The sequence below is a fragment of the Copadichromis virginalis genome, linkage group LG23, assembly GCF_057382275.1.
Source record: "Copadichromis virginalis isolate Kocher_CV1m ecotype Utaka linkage group LG23, C_Virginalis_male_GT1.1, whole genome shotgun sequence".
Classification (NCBI taxonomy): domain Eukaryota; kingdom Metazoa; phylum Chordata; class Actinopteri; order Cichliformes; family Cichlidae; genus Copadichromis; species Copadichromis virginalis.
Genome location: NC_140639.1, coordinates 1,356,950 through 1,373,560, shown reverse-complemented (window position 1 = coordinate 1,373,560; position 16,611 = coordinate 1,356,950). Strand labels below are relative to the sequence as shown.

Here is a 16,611-nt window from a genome sequence, read left to right as displayed (position 1 = left end):
AGAGCAGCAGTGTGGAGGACTTGCAGAGCATCAGCCCCTCTCTCAGGGACTCTGAGTACTTAAAAGATCTGCGGGGAGGTACGCCGACCTCGCAGACAACTGCATCCACAGTGACCGCAGCCACGGAGAGCGTCGACCTCCAGGAGCCTCTAAACACAAACAGTCCAGCCCTAAACCGACCTGCACACTCTTTTCTGAACACGCACTCCCCACACTTAAATGCACCGTTCCCGTCCTGCGAACAGCCTCCAGAGGAACTTCCTCACAACCTTGTGGTCACTCAGCTCAGTCCTAAGTTGTTACCAGGTGGGTTCACTGATTGCGAGGACTCTCTCTGTGGAGGCTCTGCAGTAGGGCGGAGCTCGCCAAGTAATTTGATCGGATTGTCGGGATCGATGGAAACGGCATCGACAGCGGCGATGGAGGGAGCAAAGGACCAGTGCTCAATGAATTTTGATGGAGAGCCAGACCTGGACAGCTTTCCTATTCTAATCAGATCCATGTCTACATCTCGGAGGCACAGCTGGGGTGTCCCTCTGTCCCCCATCAACCTGGGGAGGAGGTAAGACGCAGAGCCGGACACGCAGAAACATTTCAGAGGAAGCGTCTCCTGTTACAGTCCAAATCTACTTGACTCATAAGTCATATAATAAAGTTTCTACATAGAGAAACATCTTGCTTCAGTATTACTCAGCACAGTTGTCACGCTCAAAAACAAAAACACTTTTCTGCCTGTGTTATTTAAGTGAGCTGAACGTTTCCTGTGGTTGGTCTTTCACAGCTTTTTAAATAATGACGGTGAAGCTTCTTTGAGCTGTGAAAATGAAACGTGCACAAAAATACTGACAAAACAGAAAATACACACAAGTCATAGACTCCCTCTGTCTCCCACATGTGTGTGTGTGTATATGCACATGCTTGTATATGTAAATCTATTTGCTTTGTGTTTGCTTGCCGTGCTGCCAGACTCAGTCTCGACACCAAGGCCATAGACAGTGACGGAGAGAGAGATGATGATGATGACGAGGAGCGACAGAATAGTCTTTTCCAGTCCACCTACAGCTGCTCGCCGTGTCCTGAGGAGGACTCCGGCAGTCCTGATGGCTTCAGCCTGAGGGTAAGCTGCCCAAAGATCAGGGTCACTGTGGGGGTAATAACTCAAAAGTGGCATCGAGGAACTAAACTTTTTTGTTAAAGTAATCTCACAACAAACCAAAAGCAACAATGTCATTTAGTTCCCTCTGAAGACGTCACAGACGTGCAGCTCTGCGCTGAACTCGAGCTCAGTGATTTCCTCAAACTGCAGGATGCTGTTCATCTTTCAGAACAAGCAGGTGCATTTCTGTGACACTGCAATGAATGAACACATCAACCAGTGAGCTTCTAATAGTTTTTGGAAAAGACTGGAAGTCCCAGAGGACTTTTGGTCTGGGACATATGGACGATAGGAAAGCTGTAGGTGACCACAGCTTGGATATTTGATACTAAACAACAAATTAACTGAACCACAAAGAATTTTCTGACCACATTGACCAAAATAACTGAATGTAAATTGCCGTCTGCATAAGAAATCTATCGTATACAGTAAGTGTGTGTGTGCTGCTTGCTGAGGAGTGGATACACGTGCGTTTATTCTTCTTCTGTCAGGACCACGGTGAGCCCGGCAGGCAGCTATACTCCCGCTCAGAGATCCTTGCTACAGACGATTGCTCCCGTGCTGCACACATTTCTCGTGTTGTACAGACATCCAAACGGGCTGCCAGGGCAGCAGGAGGTGGGCCGGCGGCTTTAACGCCTGTAGAACAAATCTAAGTTCAGGTTTTATCACCTGAAGGCATCTTTCCTCATAACTGACCAGTTTATCTTTTTCACCTGTAGCTGAGGAATTTGACCCGGAAGAAAACCTGCATTCTACTGAAGGACAGACGCATATGTGAGTACACGTCATTTACATCAACATAGCTGCTCGTTCTCACCGTGTTCGAGAAGCTGTTTCTGTCGAGTGCAAGTTTAAAGATGTTTGAAAGAAGGAAGTAGTTTGATTACATTAGGAAACACGTCTTCTAAACTATGTTGAATTGTATTATTGCAGTTTTTGACTCCTTTAGTGCAGCAGTGCAAATCCTGCTCTGTAGCTTTAAATGGTGAGCTGCAGCTCTCTCACTCCCACATAGCAGAGGGGCTTTCCCCACTCTCTGCTGACATTTCTGCTCCATGTCATATGTCAGCAACCTTCTCCTCCCACAGTTCCCTCTCCCAGCTCCTTAGATGGCCCCTTTGTGTCTGTGTGTGTGAGGGGGAGGGTTATTTTATATGTACCCGGGCGGTGTGCGGACACAGCACACGGGGGAGGATTCTTCTCAAAATCAGCACCCAGCTCCTAGAATTGTTCTCCTCCACTTAGTCTCAGTGTCTTGTTTGTCTCAGGGTGATGGTACAGAAAGTTCTGCAGGAGCTAAAGAAGTACCACGGGTAAGTAAACAGGAGAGGGAGGTCTGCGTGCTTTCACTGCTGTAGCGGCGTCCCAGTCTATAAAGCACCAGCAGAGCCAGACTGTAGAGCGTGCGTGTGCACACACTGCACTGTAAGTGCAAGCATGTTTTTGCCATGTTTTGCATGTTGACATTGTGCAGTGACACGGCTGTTATCACTGGGAAAACACTCACCGAGTCTAAACCACACTCTTTGTTTTTGTACAGTTTAAAGACTTGAGCCACGACAAACACGTTTCTCACATTTGGAGATTTTTGAATCCAGCCTTTCATTGTCATTGTTGTCATTGACAGAGAGAAGCAGAGAAGCAGCAGATCAGACGCCAAAGATTCAGGAAGTGTCACTTGGTACGAGTTCCTCTCTAACGAGTAAGTACGGCCCTCACCGTTGTTCCCCTGTGACTGAAGCTCATCGTCTCACATTTGAGATGTTTGTGATCTCAGCCAGTCCTGGGAGGAGTTTTATTAGCCGTCGGTGACGGGATACAAAACTGAAAGCAGTGAAAGACAAAGTGCTGATACAGTGCAGGCTGCTCTTGGTTCTGCAATAATGTGGTTTGTTTTTATAGAAACCATCAGAAAACTGTTACTAATCAACAATGTCCCCTGTTTGCCAGGATGAATTTCTGATGTGTGCTTCAGGGGAAGTTTTATGGGTTTTTATTCCCTTACTATGTAAAGCTCCCTGAGATGACCTGATGCTGCACAAAAAAGTCAATTGAAACTCAACAAAGAGTGTAATGCTTTTAAAGTCAGGGATAGCAGTGGATCATCTGCTTCCATCTCACCCTTTAAAGGCTGAAAGCAGAAGAAAAAGACGCCACAGAGATGCTGTGGTGTCTTTACACTAGCCTGTAGTTTATACTTTACTCTCTTGCTCATCTACCAGGAATGAAGAAGAGGAGGATCGTATAGAGAAGGTGGAAAGAGGCACAAAAGTAAAAAGGACTCTGAGCTCTCTCAGGAACAGGATGACCGGCTCCTTCAATAAAGACAAGGTAATCCTGTGAAGCCCCTACGACTTCATGGCGAAATATAAATGTACCTTTTGCACTGAAGTGCGTGGCACGTTTGGCCTAATGATTGCATCTTAAAGCAGATTGCAATCTCTATCCGAATTGTATGTCCTGCCTCAGCCATGAGATGTCATGTTTATTATGTCTGAAGAACACAACATGTGCATGAAAAAACCAATCTGCCTCTTTCCTTGTTCCTCTGCAGGGTAAGAACCGCGAAAAAGAGCCTCAGAAAGACAAGGTGAAGGACAAGGACAGGGAGCCCAAAGAGAAAATGTGTGGCATTCACAGCAATGGGCATCATTTGGTGCCAGGTTCCTTCTCCAGTTGTGCCACGTGCTCGTTGTGCAGCAAGGCGCTGCAGAAAAAGCATGGCCTGCAGTGCACGAGTGAGTAACACCACAGCCACAGGTGTACACGCACCCACGCTTCTTCTCAGTCAGACACATATGTGCACAGGTGCCGCGCTCATGCACAAGCTCGCATCTATTTATACTGCATGCACACTCACTCGCCCACTTAGTGGCGCACTCATGCACACAGGTAAACAAACCACACACACATGCACATACAACACGAAGAGCTTGTGCTCACTAAACACCCGTTCAGCCTCCTTACACTGACATCTTTGTCAAAGCACATACATGGAATCAGACAGCAGCTTTCACCACCCGTCACAGTGACTGTGGCTCCTCTTTGGGGCTGTAGAAGACATTTTGCCGTTCCCTTCCCTTGTTAGATGCTAAGATGACACAGCCTTCCCCTTTCCCGCCTCATCATTACTTTACCTCATCAGGTCACACACCTCGGTGAACTTGTTTGGACAAATTCTTGCAGATGTTTCGGTGAAGCTGCAGCTCGCCTTAGATTTGTTTTTCTAGTTTGCAACATATTTCAGATTTCTGCTGTCTTGTACGTGTTGAATGAGCTCGAAGTGGAAAAGCTGAGCCTCGCTTTGTCTCAAGGTAACCAAAGCTTCATGAATCCATTGGTCTGTTACTCTTAAGCCAATCAAGGGCAGCGTACAGGCTATAGTCAGAATAATGTTACCGAATGTGTCTTTGCACATTTGGAAGATTATAAATAACTGCAACAGCTTCTGATGAACTACTTGTACCGTGCATGGAAGAAGTTTCCCAGTGAAACTCTTTAATAATGGCAGTCGTGTTAGTGGACGTAGACGAGAGTTAAGAACCTTTAGTCTGTATTATTCACATCTGACCATAACGTGTCTGACAACTTTACTCAAGTAAAACTAGTTTGCGTGTCAAATGTTAAGCTTCATGTCAGTAAAATGATAAAAAGTCTCTTCTCTTGATAAAGACGATGGCAGCACAGGTTTCAAAACTGCATCTGACCAAACCACAGCGCCACGTTTAGAGAAAATCAAACGCAGCATACCAGCACAACAACCTCACATCAACTGTTGGGCACGGTGGTGGGCGGGGCAATGCTTTCAGCTCGTTTTGCAGCCCCGGGACTGGACACCTTGCACTCACTGAGTCCACTGTGCACTTCTTAGTATACAAAAGTATTCTAGAGGCAAATGTGAGATTGTCTGTCTGACCAAACCTGGGTCACACAATAGGACAATGATCCCAAGCACAGCAGCAAATGTTACAGCAGAATGACTGAAAAAGAAAAGAATCGACGTGTTTCGATGGCACCGTCAAGTCAGGTCAGTTACATTTAATTAGTTTAACTTATACAGCACCAAATCACAACAACAGCCGCAGGGCTCTTTATACTGGAAGGCAAAGACCCTACAATAATACAGATGACCTCTTTGAGCAAGCACTTGGCGACAGTGGGAAGGAAGAACTCCATTTAAACAGGAAGAAACCTCGTTCAGGACTCTAGGAGGGGCAGTGACAGGAATGCTGTGGGCGGACCTTAAGAGCATAAACAAATGTCCACAAACCTAAAGCGATGCAGTTAAAATGGATGGTTCTAGACACACTCTCAGTATTGATGTTACATCTATGTTTATACAGGTTTGTTAAAGTGACAGTTTTAAACTCCTACTGGGTATTTCCTTTCCATCACCGTGACTGATGCTGGCAGTGTGGACTTTTGTCACATGTGTTGACATTATTGTAAACCAGAGGCCGTCTTCTCATAAGCCATGTGGTCTGGCTGTTGAGAATTTCACATCAACAAATAAAGTTTCCAGTAACAAGGAAACAGAAGTGTTCTCAATGTCATCACCATTTCTCTTTGCTTTCACTGGCACATGTGGATGGGAGCACTGGGGGCATTTAGTCATTCTGTGCTATTGCTTCATTATTTCATGACTATAACCCAATATTTCCTTTCTCCCTCTATTCTGTGGCAGACAAAGGCCATAATACGTCCAGGATATTTATACACCGTGCAGTCTGGCGGTCAGGATGTAACATATGGTTGTTTCTTATTGTTTGCTTATTAAACAGAGCTGCTCTGGTATCCTTCAGCGAGGCTCGGCGTGCCACACATTCAGTGTCTTCCTCTTTGGACTGCCTCTTTTTTGACATCTTCGTCTTTCAGCTGCTCCCCTTAAGGGTGGATCATCTGCCTCCATCTCACCCTGTCCCTAGCATCATCACAACGACCCACTACATACCACTACATCCACGAATCCCCTCTTTTGTCCTCCTTCCTTTTCTTCCTCCCTTCAACATCCTTTGCCCAGCATATCCACATCTAACCTTGTACATCCTGGTCACTCCCAGTGAAAGTCTGAGCATCTTCAACCATACACTGTCATCTTGTAAACCTTCTCTTTCATTTTGCTGCTATCCTTCTGCCGCAAATCATCCCTAATACTCGCGGATGAAGCAGGCTCTCATCCACCTGCTCCCCGGTCTCACTACAGATCACATTGTTGCCTGTAAATATCATAGTCCACAGAGCCTCCATCACTGTGTCAAAGAAGGAAGGGTCTTAGCAGATTGCTGGTGTAATCCTATCCTCACCTTGAACCTGCCTGTAAACCTGCTGTACACCCTGCACCACCCTCACATCCTTCTTCACGCAGTACCACAGTTCCTCTCTTGCTTTCATAGATCCACAGAAACCACAGTGCAGTTCTTTTTGACTTTCTCTACACTTCTCCATCAGCACTCTCAAAGCAAACATGTCTCTAGTGTAAAGTAAAGTGTGCGTGTTAGTCCCCATAGGGAAATAGTTTACTTTCTCGGCATGAGGACACTGCTGTTCACTTATCGTCACCTCTCAACAACTCTTTCCCATATCTTCACGGTATGACTCATCAGCTGTATCGCTCTATAGCTGCCTCAGCTCTGTACATCACCCTTGTTCCTGAAAATCAGTACCAGTACACTTTTCCTCTGATGCTCGGGCTCTTTCACTCTCCGAGATTGTGTTAAACAATCTGGATAAAACAATAATAATAATTATAATAATGCATCTGTTACATTTCTCCATCCATCAATCATCATCGCTGCTGCTGCTGAATGAAGTCACAAACCCTAGATGCTCATGTGTTGTTGTTCCGCGGACACAGGCGTGAGAAAACAAGTGAGTGTCCCTTTAATTTGAACTCAGCCCTGTGGGGATTCAGCCTGTGGAATGCGTCGTTTGTATGCCAGAGATTGTTCCCAGTGGAGACACAAACTGGACAAAACCGAGTATGTGGGATACTTGTTGCTGATCTCACTGGCCGGTGTGTTTTATTTAACTCACGGACAGACTACAATTCCCTTCGGATGCAGCTGATTCAGGCAAACCCGAGTCTTCTTGGGCGGTAAGAAGCGGCTACTGTAGCGATGGTCTCAAGCGGGATCAGGTGGATAACTCCCGTTGTTTCCCTCTGTGGACTTTTCAGTCATTCCTGTCGTTAGCTAAGCCAGCTAAGAGCTAATCAAAGCTAACTAGGAGCTTTTTTCTTTTCCCTCCAGTGTTGACTCGGTGTGATAATAAGGGCAAGACACATTTACTTCCCCGAGAGTTTAATTTATACTTAGCTGGCCCAAATTAGCTCCCAGCTATTCTCAGCGTAGTGCTGGCTACTTATTAGCCTCGCAGCGCTTAGCGTGCTAGCTCGCGAACAACCTCTCCTTCTCGAAACACAAGGTTAGCTGAAAGCTTGTGTCTTTGTGGCGTAAACAAACCCACAACGCCACGAAACTCGTCTGTTTGTTGAACTTTACGTGGGTTTTTCGGTGACTTTGCTCTGCTGCCGGTTGTAGACTTTGCACGAAGCTCAACAGGTGATTGCTAGCGTTAGCTTCCAAGATAACTTGGTGTGCCTGAAGTCTTAATTTACTGGCGTTTCCTCTCATGTAACGTGTTTCAAACGGAGCGTGTATTCAGGTTTACAGCAGTAATGTTAGAGCAGTGTTGACCGAGGCTGTCTCCACCTCGTTTCCATCAGCCTCCTTTATTTGTCTTTGCTCCCTCCTCTTAGCTGACTGAGACCCAGGCAGCTTTTATTCCTTAAATGTATATTCTTCAGTGTATTAAATGAGATGCTTCCCATTCCTCAGCCGGGCAGGTGATGCCCCTCTGCCAGAGCTTTGCTGGCATCAGGCGATAGGAATGCCCCAGGCTGAGGGGTGACCATTCAGCCTGTCACCTCACTCTTCAGCCTTTCTGTTCTGACTGGGTCACATGGTGCTAATTGTGCTTGGCAGGTCTACCAGTGCATAACAGCCCACTCCACTGACTCTGGGTCTCACCCATGTCTGCCTGTTAGCACAACACTTCTTTATGCATCACTGCCTTTCCTTCAAGCATGCCCGGCTCTCTGAATGTTTGCATTTTACACGATTGAAGGTTTGGCTCTCACACTAGTATTCTCCTCCTGTGGACCATTGTTGTCTACTTTTATACTGGTAACCTTTGGCCTAATTAATCAGGAAGGGGGGGGGGAAGCACCATTACCAAGAAAAAGTAGAATGGTTTGGACCATTACTTCCAGGAGTGAGAACCAGATTAATCTAATAGTTCAAACCCAAGCAAGGTCAAGTGTACGACAATGAAGGCATGGTTGTTGTGCTAATTTATGTTGTGCATTAGATTATTGGTGGTCTTCTTTTGGTGGAGATGTTTCACTTCACTTTGTAAACTGCGCCGCTTCCCTCCCGTTTCATTAGATGATGTCATTGGGTTGTCTGGCCTCTTTGGACTTTGTCCCAAATGTTTTTGTCGCTAGTGTTTTTGGGGATTAAGAGTAACTTCTTTCTTTTTCTTTTTTTGCATGCATGATTGCACAGGAAGCTTTGTGCTAGAATGTTTTTTTTAAAGTGACCTGTTTTCCTCTTTACCTTTAGTCGATCAGCTATTTGTGGTAATACGGTTGATTGGGGTCACACATGCTTTTCACATGGTTCAAAACGATAAGCAGCCTACTTATTGAACTTTACCGTCAAGTTAATTTCCTCTCAAATTGTGACACTGCACTGTCCAAGTTATTCCGTGGAAGGGTGATATGTTTAACTTCTATTGTAGCTTACATGCTCTCTCTGTGTTTTCTCTCGGTTTCCTATCTAGTTGATAGGCATGCATTTAGTTACTGTGGATATCCATATCCATGGTTTAATAGCTGTTTGTGTCAGCTCTGCAGTGGACTGACCGAGAGGACATGCTTGAAAATGCTTTTCATTCACATAAATCGAACGACGTTCACATACAAAGGGCTCTGGTTCTCTAAGTCATGGGAACCAAACGGACTGCCTTAGTGACTTTGAATGCCATGTGTGGGATTCTGGTCATAACAGAGCCACTGGATCCACTCACAGCAAGCGTCTATAGTCAGTGTTTTTTGTTTAAGTCGTCATTAGTCTGTAAGTGAACAGTGGATGTGACCTAAAATGAGCTCTTGTGGCCCTTGACAGCAATTGCAGTGCTAGCCTCTATGGTTTAAAGCCTATACTTAGAGCTGTGACAGGGTTATTGCTTTCACATGAATTAACACAACAGCTTCCTGTGTTTTTGCACTTTGTCTTTGCTGTGAGTTATATATATTTTCCACAAACCAGGCTGCACCTTCAATCTGCATCTATCATATAGTAAGGAATAAAGTAAAGACATTTGTGTGTGTGAAGCAGGATCGCAACGAGAGCTTAAGATTGACAGAAATGCACAGCTGCTTGAATCTGAGCCACCCGAGCACCATCAGGTAGCCAGGCGTTCTTAAATTCTTTCTAAATAGATTCAAAGCCAGCATCGGCAAACTCACAGCTGCTTTAGGATCTAAAATGTGCATCCTTTGTTATTGCATGTTGTAAAACCACCTGCGACGGAAACTGCAGTTTCACAACCTGACAGCGTTTCTGGGCCGCGTGTGAAAACAGTGTTTACATGATGTGATGTGTGAAATAATGCTTTCCTGGAAGAAACCCCTGTTCTTCTGTTGACCTCTGCCAAATCCAATGCCGGGCATGTGAGATAACACATTTTCTCTAGAAGTGGAGTAGCAGCACAGCTTTTTTTTTTTTCTTCTAATTTTCTATCAGTTACAGCAGAGAGCAAAGTATCATTTTCACTTCTAGTTCACTGTGACTCACTGAAGTGTGCACTCTGTACCACAAGAAGACTTGTTGTGCGATGGGGTGTCAGCAGATGTTGGGTGTGGTCGTGGTTTTGTTAGGGAGCCGAGTGTCCCGTGGATCAGCGACTGACATCAGTAACTGTAACTTCTGACATTTCTCAACAGTATCAGTCGTCCAGCTGATGATACGCGATCCCGTCCTCTAGGGCTGTGCGATATGACCAAAACCTCATCTCCCGATATCAGACATCTGTCGTCCGATAACGATGTAAATCACAAAAATGTAACATTTTCTGTAAATTCTGTGAATCTCGGGCAGCTCGACTTGCGTGAAGTGTTTCCAGCTGCGCGTCGTGTAGCTGGAGTCGAGTGTTTTAACCGATGCTGAAACGATAGATTTTTAGACATAAGTTGTAACGGCGCCGTTTTCTTTGTGAGTATTTATTACACGGCGTGCTGCGGGGAGAAGCCTGTTCTAACGTTTGAGTCTAAGATCTATTTTTAGCACCTGGCGGCTCTTTTTTACTTCTCATCTGTAAATAATCTGCATCTTTCACGTGATTCAGTTTATTTTGAAAAGTCTCAACAGGATCTTGAGCTTTATTGTGAAAGGTTTATGTGGAAAATAAACAAGCGGATACGTGATGCTGTTACCTTCATTGTTGCTAATGACAACGCATAAAAACAGGCGCTTGTCCGTCCGTAGTGTGGTTATATTAAATATAAGAGAAAGAGAGAACTTTAAGAAATTAATATAAACACTACAGCGACATCAGAACCATGAACAAATATTGCTGTAAACAGTTTATTTTGTGACACCACGAAACAAACGACAGCGTAAAATGAAACGACAGACGCTTTTATATCGTCATCAGATATATATGGTTATATCGAACAGCCCTACCCTCCTCACCTGAGCTCTGCTTACTTTGATCTCTGTCACCACCCGTGTGTTCAGCATGACTGGTGCACAGTGTGCTATTGTTAACAAGCTGCAATGATAAGCTCGGTGATATCAGTGAGCAGAAAACCTACTGTTCTTGCTTATCTAAGGTTAATCTTTTACTTCTATTGACTGATAATATTGCAATGACATTGATTTTTTTTTTAAACCCCACACAGATATACTTAATTATTAATCCCGTCTGCTTCTCAGTACCTTTCCAAGACAGGAACTGCCGTACTGCATAAGGAAGTGCGGGACGGTGACACAGTGGTGAGCTGTGTGGTAGGAGTCGGAGGTGGGCTTTGTGTTTGCAGTGTTGATGGACAGGCTGACAGATCGGTCAAGTCTCTGTGGACTGTTCGCAGATGACATTGTGCTCTGTAGTGAGAGTAAGGAGCAGGTGGACGAGAGCTCTGGAAGAAAGAGGAATGAGCCTTGCCCGTGGGGCCGGTTGTCTTCATTAAACAATGAATTTGAGCTCGTCTGTCGAACAGCCAGATTAGCAAGAAGATTACATTTTATTTTCTTTTTCATCTTTTAGTTGAATCAGGATGAAAAGTTGGAAATTTCTAGTTTCTTCTGAAGTTCCTTCTTGTCCAGCCTTTAGCTGCTAAACAAAGTCTAAAAGGGGAAAATGGGCTTAGATTCAACGCAAAGTGCTTCTAGTTGCTATTCACAATTTAAGTATATATCTGCTGAATACAGCTCAAAGAGAGGCACAGCGGTGCTGGTTCAGATTATTCAGAAGCCAGTTTCTGTTTTCTTTTCCTTCAGCTGAGCCAGCAATTGTTCATTTATTGTGAGAGCGAGCGAGCAGCAGACAGAGAAAAAAGCTAAGAGGCAAAAAGCTGCATGCAGAGCGTTTTCACACACAAACGATCACCTGTCTCACTGCTTCATGCTTTTTCTGGGTAAGAAGATACAGACTTATCATTTGTCTCCATTGTAGCGGCTGTATTGTGTTACCAGCATTCAGAAGGGAGGGGTAAGGACTAGAAACATTTAGCATTTAGTGGAAGTTGCTGGTACGGCTCACGCCAGCGTCACCTTTGTCAGCCAGCTACAAAGCCTGATTTCAAACACTCGCCACGCTGCCTGCGTCGGTGTAAAGGAGGCAGCGCTGACAATGAAGCTTTAGGACATAAACATCATCAGTGAACGAGTTATTGTGCGACGTCACACTTTCTCTTGTGATGCACCGACTTGACGCAGTCAGCTGAAATTTGTTTTTCACCAGTCACAGCGTAGATAAGGTTTTACGGCTTCAGTCTGCGTACGCAACCATGTACTTGTCCGTCTTGTTTGTATTATCGTGGTTTTACCTGGAAGGGATGGGAACACGCTTTGCATGCTGAAGCATGACTAATTTGTTTGGCTAGCCTTGTCCTCCAGAAAAGGCTTCGGGCGTTTACAGTATGTGTTGTACTGCACGCTGCCAGGTTGCAAGATCTCAGTAATCGCGTACGCGATAGAGGAGAACTTTTCTCACCCCCAGTTTATTTTTCCATAACAGCTTTTATCTGTGTAATTAGCAGAGAGGTATATACAGCCATGTCATCTAAACATGCAGCAGCAGCAGCTTTGGGTTTAATAAAGACAGAAATATAAACCTGTTACTGAGAAAAAGGAAGCTGCTGGTCCGACTGCGCTCTGACTCTGTGTCTTTATGGGGAAACAAACAGAAGACACAGCCACTGTTGCACCAGTCCCACCAGTTTTACTTTACAAATACATGCCTGAAAACAAACATTGTGATTTGTTTGCATGAGCTGAAAGTGCTGTCCTTCAGCTTTCTGTTTCCTTGCCTTGTCTGAATCACAGCTTTGTACTTGTGATGGCGTCGCCTTCAGGAGCTGCTCAAATGTTGTTCTTTTTCATTTCAAACATGCATCATTGCCAAAACTTTGTGGTCTTGTATAAACCTGCTCCTGCAAAGACTAATGATACACTGACTGTAAGTTTCTGCCCTGGTGTTTTTCAGATTGCGCTGTGAACGTTCACAAGAGCTGCAAGTCTCTGCTGGGGGAGTGCACCAGCAGCAAGAATAAGGTAAACACTCGAAACACGGCGAGCAGCCACGATTAGGCCACGCTGGGTTTGATTGCGCTCTACAGGCCTGGACTTTAATGTGATGTTGCACGAAGGAGTGGCATATCACTTCCTGTGTCCTCTTCTGTGGTTCGATTACCATTAGTGCTTCTGTGCAACGCTGGCAGTGATGACACGTAGAAACCTTCAGACGGGATTTATTTTGTCAAGCATGAGAAATCTGGAGGAATGTTTATGTTAAAATGACTTTTGGATTGATGATGAAACGAGAATTTGCTGTTTGACCGTGACGGCAGGATTCAGTGTTCACTGTGACGGTGAAGCGGGCGTAAACAGAAGTGTCGATGATGATGCTGCTGCTTGTAATTTCCACATTCAATACGAGGGCTGTCGAAACATTTTGCAACAACCGCGCCCATGACTCCCAATATGAGCTCACTGGAGCATCAAGAGGACTTATCCTAGTCTACAAGTCATACTTCTTAAAAATTATTTTTGGGGATTTTTAGCGTTAATTGATTTGATGGAGCGCTGATCAGAAAGCAATTCAATTTTACTTATATAGCGCCAAATCACAACAAAAGTCGCCTCAAGGCGCTTCATAGATACAGAGAAAAACCCAACAATCATATGACCCCCTATGAGCAGCACTTTGGCGACAGTGGGAAGGAAAAACTCCCTTTTAACAGGAAGAAACCTCCGGCAGAACCAGGCTCAGGGAGGGGCGGGGCCATCTGCTGTGATTGGTTGGGGTGAGAGAAGGAAGACAGGATAAAGACATGCTGTGGAAGAGAGACAGAGGTTAATAACAGATATGATTCAATGCAGAGAGGTCTGTAAATACATAGTGAGTGAGAAAGGTGACTGGAAAGGAAAAACCCAGTGCATCATGGGAATCCCCGGCAGCCTACGTCTATTGCAGCATAACTAAGGGAGGATTCAGGGTCACCTGGTCCAGCCCTAACTATATGCTTTAGCAAAAAGGAAAGTTTGAAGCCTAATCTTGAAAGTAGAGATGGTGCATGAAGGGACAGTGACGTGCACGCAGTGACTTGTGTGGACACGTTTCTGGGTTTTAAGCACACAATGTGCTGGACATCTTATTTCAAAGGGCTGTAATGTCCAATTATATCAGGAAGTGGAACAAATAATCTCATTTGTTTTTCATTTGTTATTTTTATTAAACAAACTAAAGTGAAATATAACTCAGACTTTATAAATTCCAGTGTTGTACGTTTTCTGACATTATTTCCTCTTTTTTGTCTCATTCAAAAATGTAAGAGTAAGACAGAAGACTGAGAACAAAATAGGAATCGTAAAAGAAATTAAGGTGGTGCATGAAGCTACTTCATCCCCTCACAGACGCGTGAATCCACTTCTGTCGGGGCGCTTTTCCCGGCTCATTTGCAGCTCGACTTCTTGTTAATAAAGACTAACTGTGTGCAATGTTGTATAATTTTATAATCTGACTCTGTTGATAAAAGCACGAGAAACTGGCCTTAAAAATGTCGTCTTTCTTTATTTTCTCCACGCAGAGAGATACGCTACCGAAGCTTAGCTCATCAGGATCTCCTAACCTCGGTGAGTAGAGCGCTGATGTGCGGATGTGGTGCTCGCCGATCCCACTGACACAGTATCAGTGTAACTATGGGGGTTCATCGATGGCTCAGAAGGTGGCTTTATATGTCTAATTAGAAAGCTGGTTGCCACACCAGAGGATTAAAAACATGAACCCTCAACACATCTGATGGTGGACTTGTCCTATTTCTTTCTGGTGTGTGTGTTTGTGTGTCTGTGGGTCTGCTTCTCTGTGGTGTGTGCGCCTACACACTGAGCATAGGAGGGGGAGATTGGCCTCCAACAGCCGGTAGGCGAAGGTGATGATTAGCCACCGCTGAGAACAGTCAGATTTACTTCTGGTTTACCTTTTGTCCAAACTCTGATTTTGAAATGTTGTTTATGTATCGACTTCATATAAAGACAGAGCTGCTGTACTAATACTGCTATGAAGTGTTGCACAAGTGTCACCTGTGCATTCTGACCTCATTCATCTTACGCTTGGCCACAGGGCGTCATTGTTGAACAAAAGCATTTAGAAAGAAAATAAAAGACTGGGTGAAGCTGCACGTTTTAGTCTTTTTAAAGTCGTTCCTCAAAAGCAAGTGTTAAATCTGAGCAATGGTGCTCTGAGTACAGCTGAGGGGGCTAATCACCCGGTGGTACACAGACGATACTGCTTAGCAGGATCAATATATAAGTGGTTTTGGTCTTTTCATGGGCTTTGCTGACTACGATACAAATGCATTTGCTTTTATTCATCCTAGGAAAACTCACTCATCGCTAATTGTAACATGCAGCAGGTCCGGTTGCATGCGAGCGAACCCACGGGGGACGTGAGCGGCGGCGGCAGCAGCTTAAGTTAATCTCCTGTAGCAGTTGTTAGTCTCTTGTGAACAGCTGGGGGCCTGTCACCCACACCTGGTTTTGCCTCATGTCTTGCCTCCAGCCAATCAGTAGCTTGTGCAGGGGGTCAGGAAGATCAGCAAGAGAGGGAGGAATTGAGGAGGCGTGAAGGATCAGAAAGTGCGAGAAACATCAAAGGGTGTGCGTCTTTCTAGAAGTTACTTCTACTGAGGAGCTCGGGCTTGAAGGGTCTCGTGGGCTGCGTATAAAAGCGGGGTTCGCGCTGTTCTCGGCTCATTGTTTACACTGGTGACCTCGCTCAGTTTGCATTATTGCACTTCTCCTTGAGTCGCTCATCCGATTTGAAGACCTTTGCAATGGAGCTGGTGGTTGCTAAAAGATCTTTCCAAACAAAGGGACCCTTCAAAGCGTCCTCCGCCTCCTCGTGGGGTCTGTCTGGACGTGTGGGGATGCGAATGTTGATGCACCGCGACATGATCACCTGCAGATTCTTCCGATCCCTGCCGCGATCCTGGCTGAGAAAGCACTGGGGTCGGCTCGGGCAGGACACGAAGAGCTCCTCCTCCGCTCCACTTCGCCGGTCATCTTCTCCTTTCTCTCTGTCCTCTCCTCGTTTGTCCTCATGTTCCTCTTCTGTGTCCTCTAATTGCATCCGATCACCTGTCTCTCGTCTTTATTTCCCAGCGCTAAAAGACCGGGACAGAGAGTGGGATCAGGCAGGCCCGGCCGCATCTCAGGCCCTGGATGGCCATCGAGGTTCGTTCAGTGGCCCAGGCATGACCATTAGTGCGTTGGGATCTAGCGCTTCGCAAACCGCCCTCGCCACCAGCACTTCCACGGCTGCTACCTCCAGCATTGGCCACAACCTTCATTACAACAATAGTTCAGCGTGAGTATGGACTTCATCCACTTCTCCCCTGAAAAACCTTTTTTTTTCTTTCAAAAACTTTCTCACTCGTTTCCTTTTCAAGAGATTTTCTTTGTTTTTTGAGTTGAAAGATTCACAGAGGAGCACAGAGCAGTCTTTCTCTGAAACGTATATTGCTGCACTGTCGATGTTTGCAGGCTCTGCTGTATGTAAATGTCTCATATTTTTAGATTCTCGTCTCTTTAGCTCAAACGATATTTTGCCGTTGCCACCGTAAGATGTTTTTATAGTCGACACTTAAAGGCAGGCTGTCTCTTCTAATA

At 45.2% G+C, this 16,611-nt stretch overlaps 1 protein-coding gene across 1 annotated transcript in view; it reads left to right on the top strand.

Annotated features, from left to right (window-relative positions):
- arhgef18b (rho/rac guanine nucleotide exchange factor (GEF) 18b) overlaps positions 1-16,611 on the top strand; it is a 34,634-nt gene that overhangs the window by 4,946 nt on the left and 13,077 nt on the right. The window contains exons 3-13 of the mRNA XM_085449680.1: positions 1-562; positions 967-1,117; positions 1,648-1,774; positions 1,879-1,933; positions 2,428-2,472; positions 2,787-2,861; positions 3,382-3,490; positions 3,714-3,897; positions 12,929-12,996; positions 14,532-14,577; positions 16,105-16,309. The exon at positions 1-562 is cut by the window's left edge and continues 46 nt beyond it. Of these exons, the coding sequence (XP_085305806.1) occupies positions 1-562; positions 967-1,117; positions 1,648-1,774; positions 1,879-1,933; positions 2,428-2,472; positions 2,787-2,861; positions 3,382-3,490; positions 3,714-3,897; positions 12,929-12,996; positions 14,532-14,577; positions 16,105-16,309 (1,627 nt within the window). The remainder of the gene's footprint in view (positions 563-966; positions 1,118-1,647; positions 1,775-1,878; positions 1,934-2,427; positions 2,473-2,786; positions 2,862-3,381; positions 3,491-3,713; positions 3,898-12,928; positions 12,997-14,531; positions 14,578-16,104; positions 16,310-16,611) is intronic.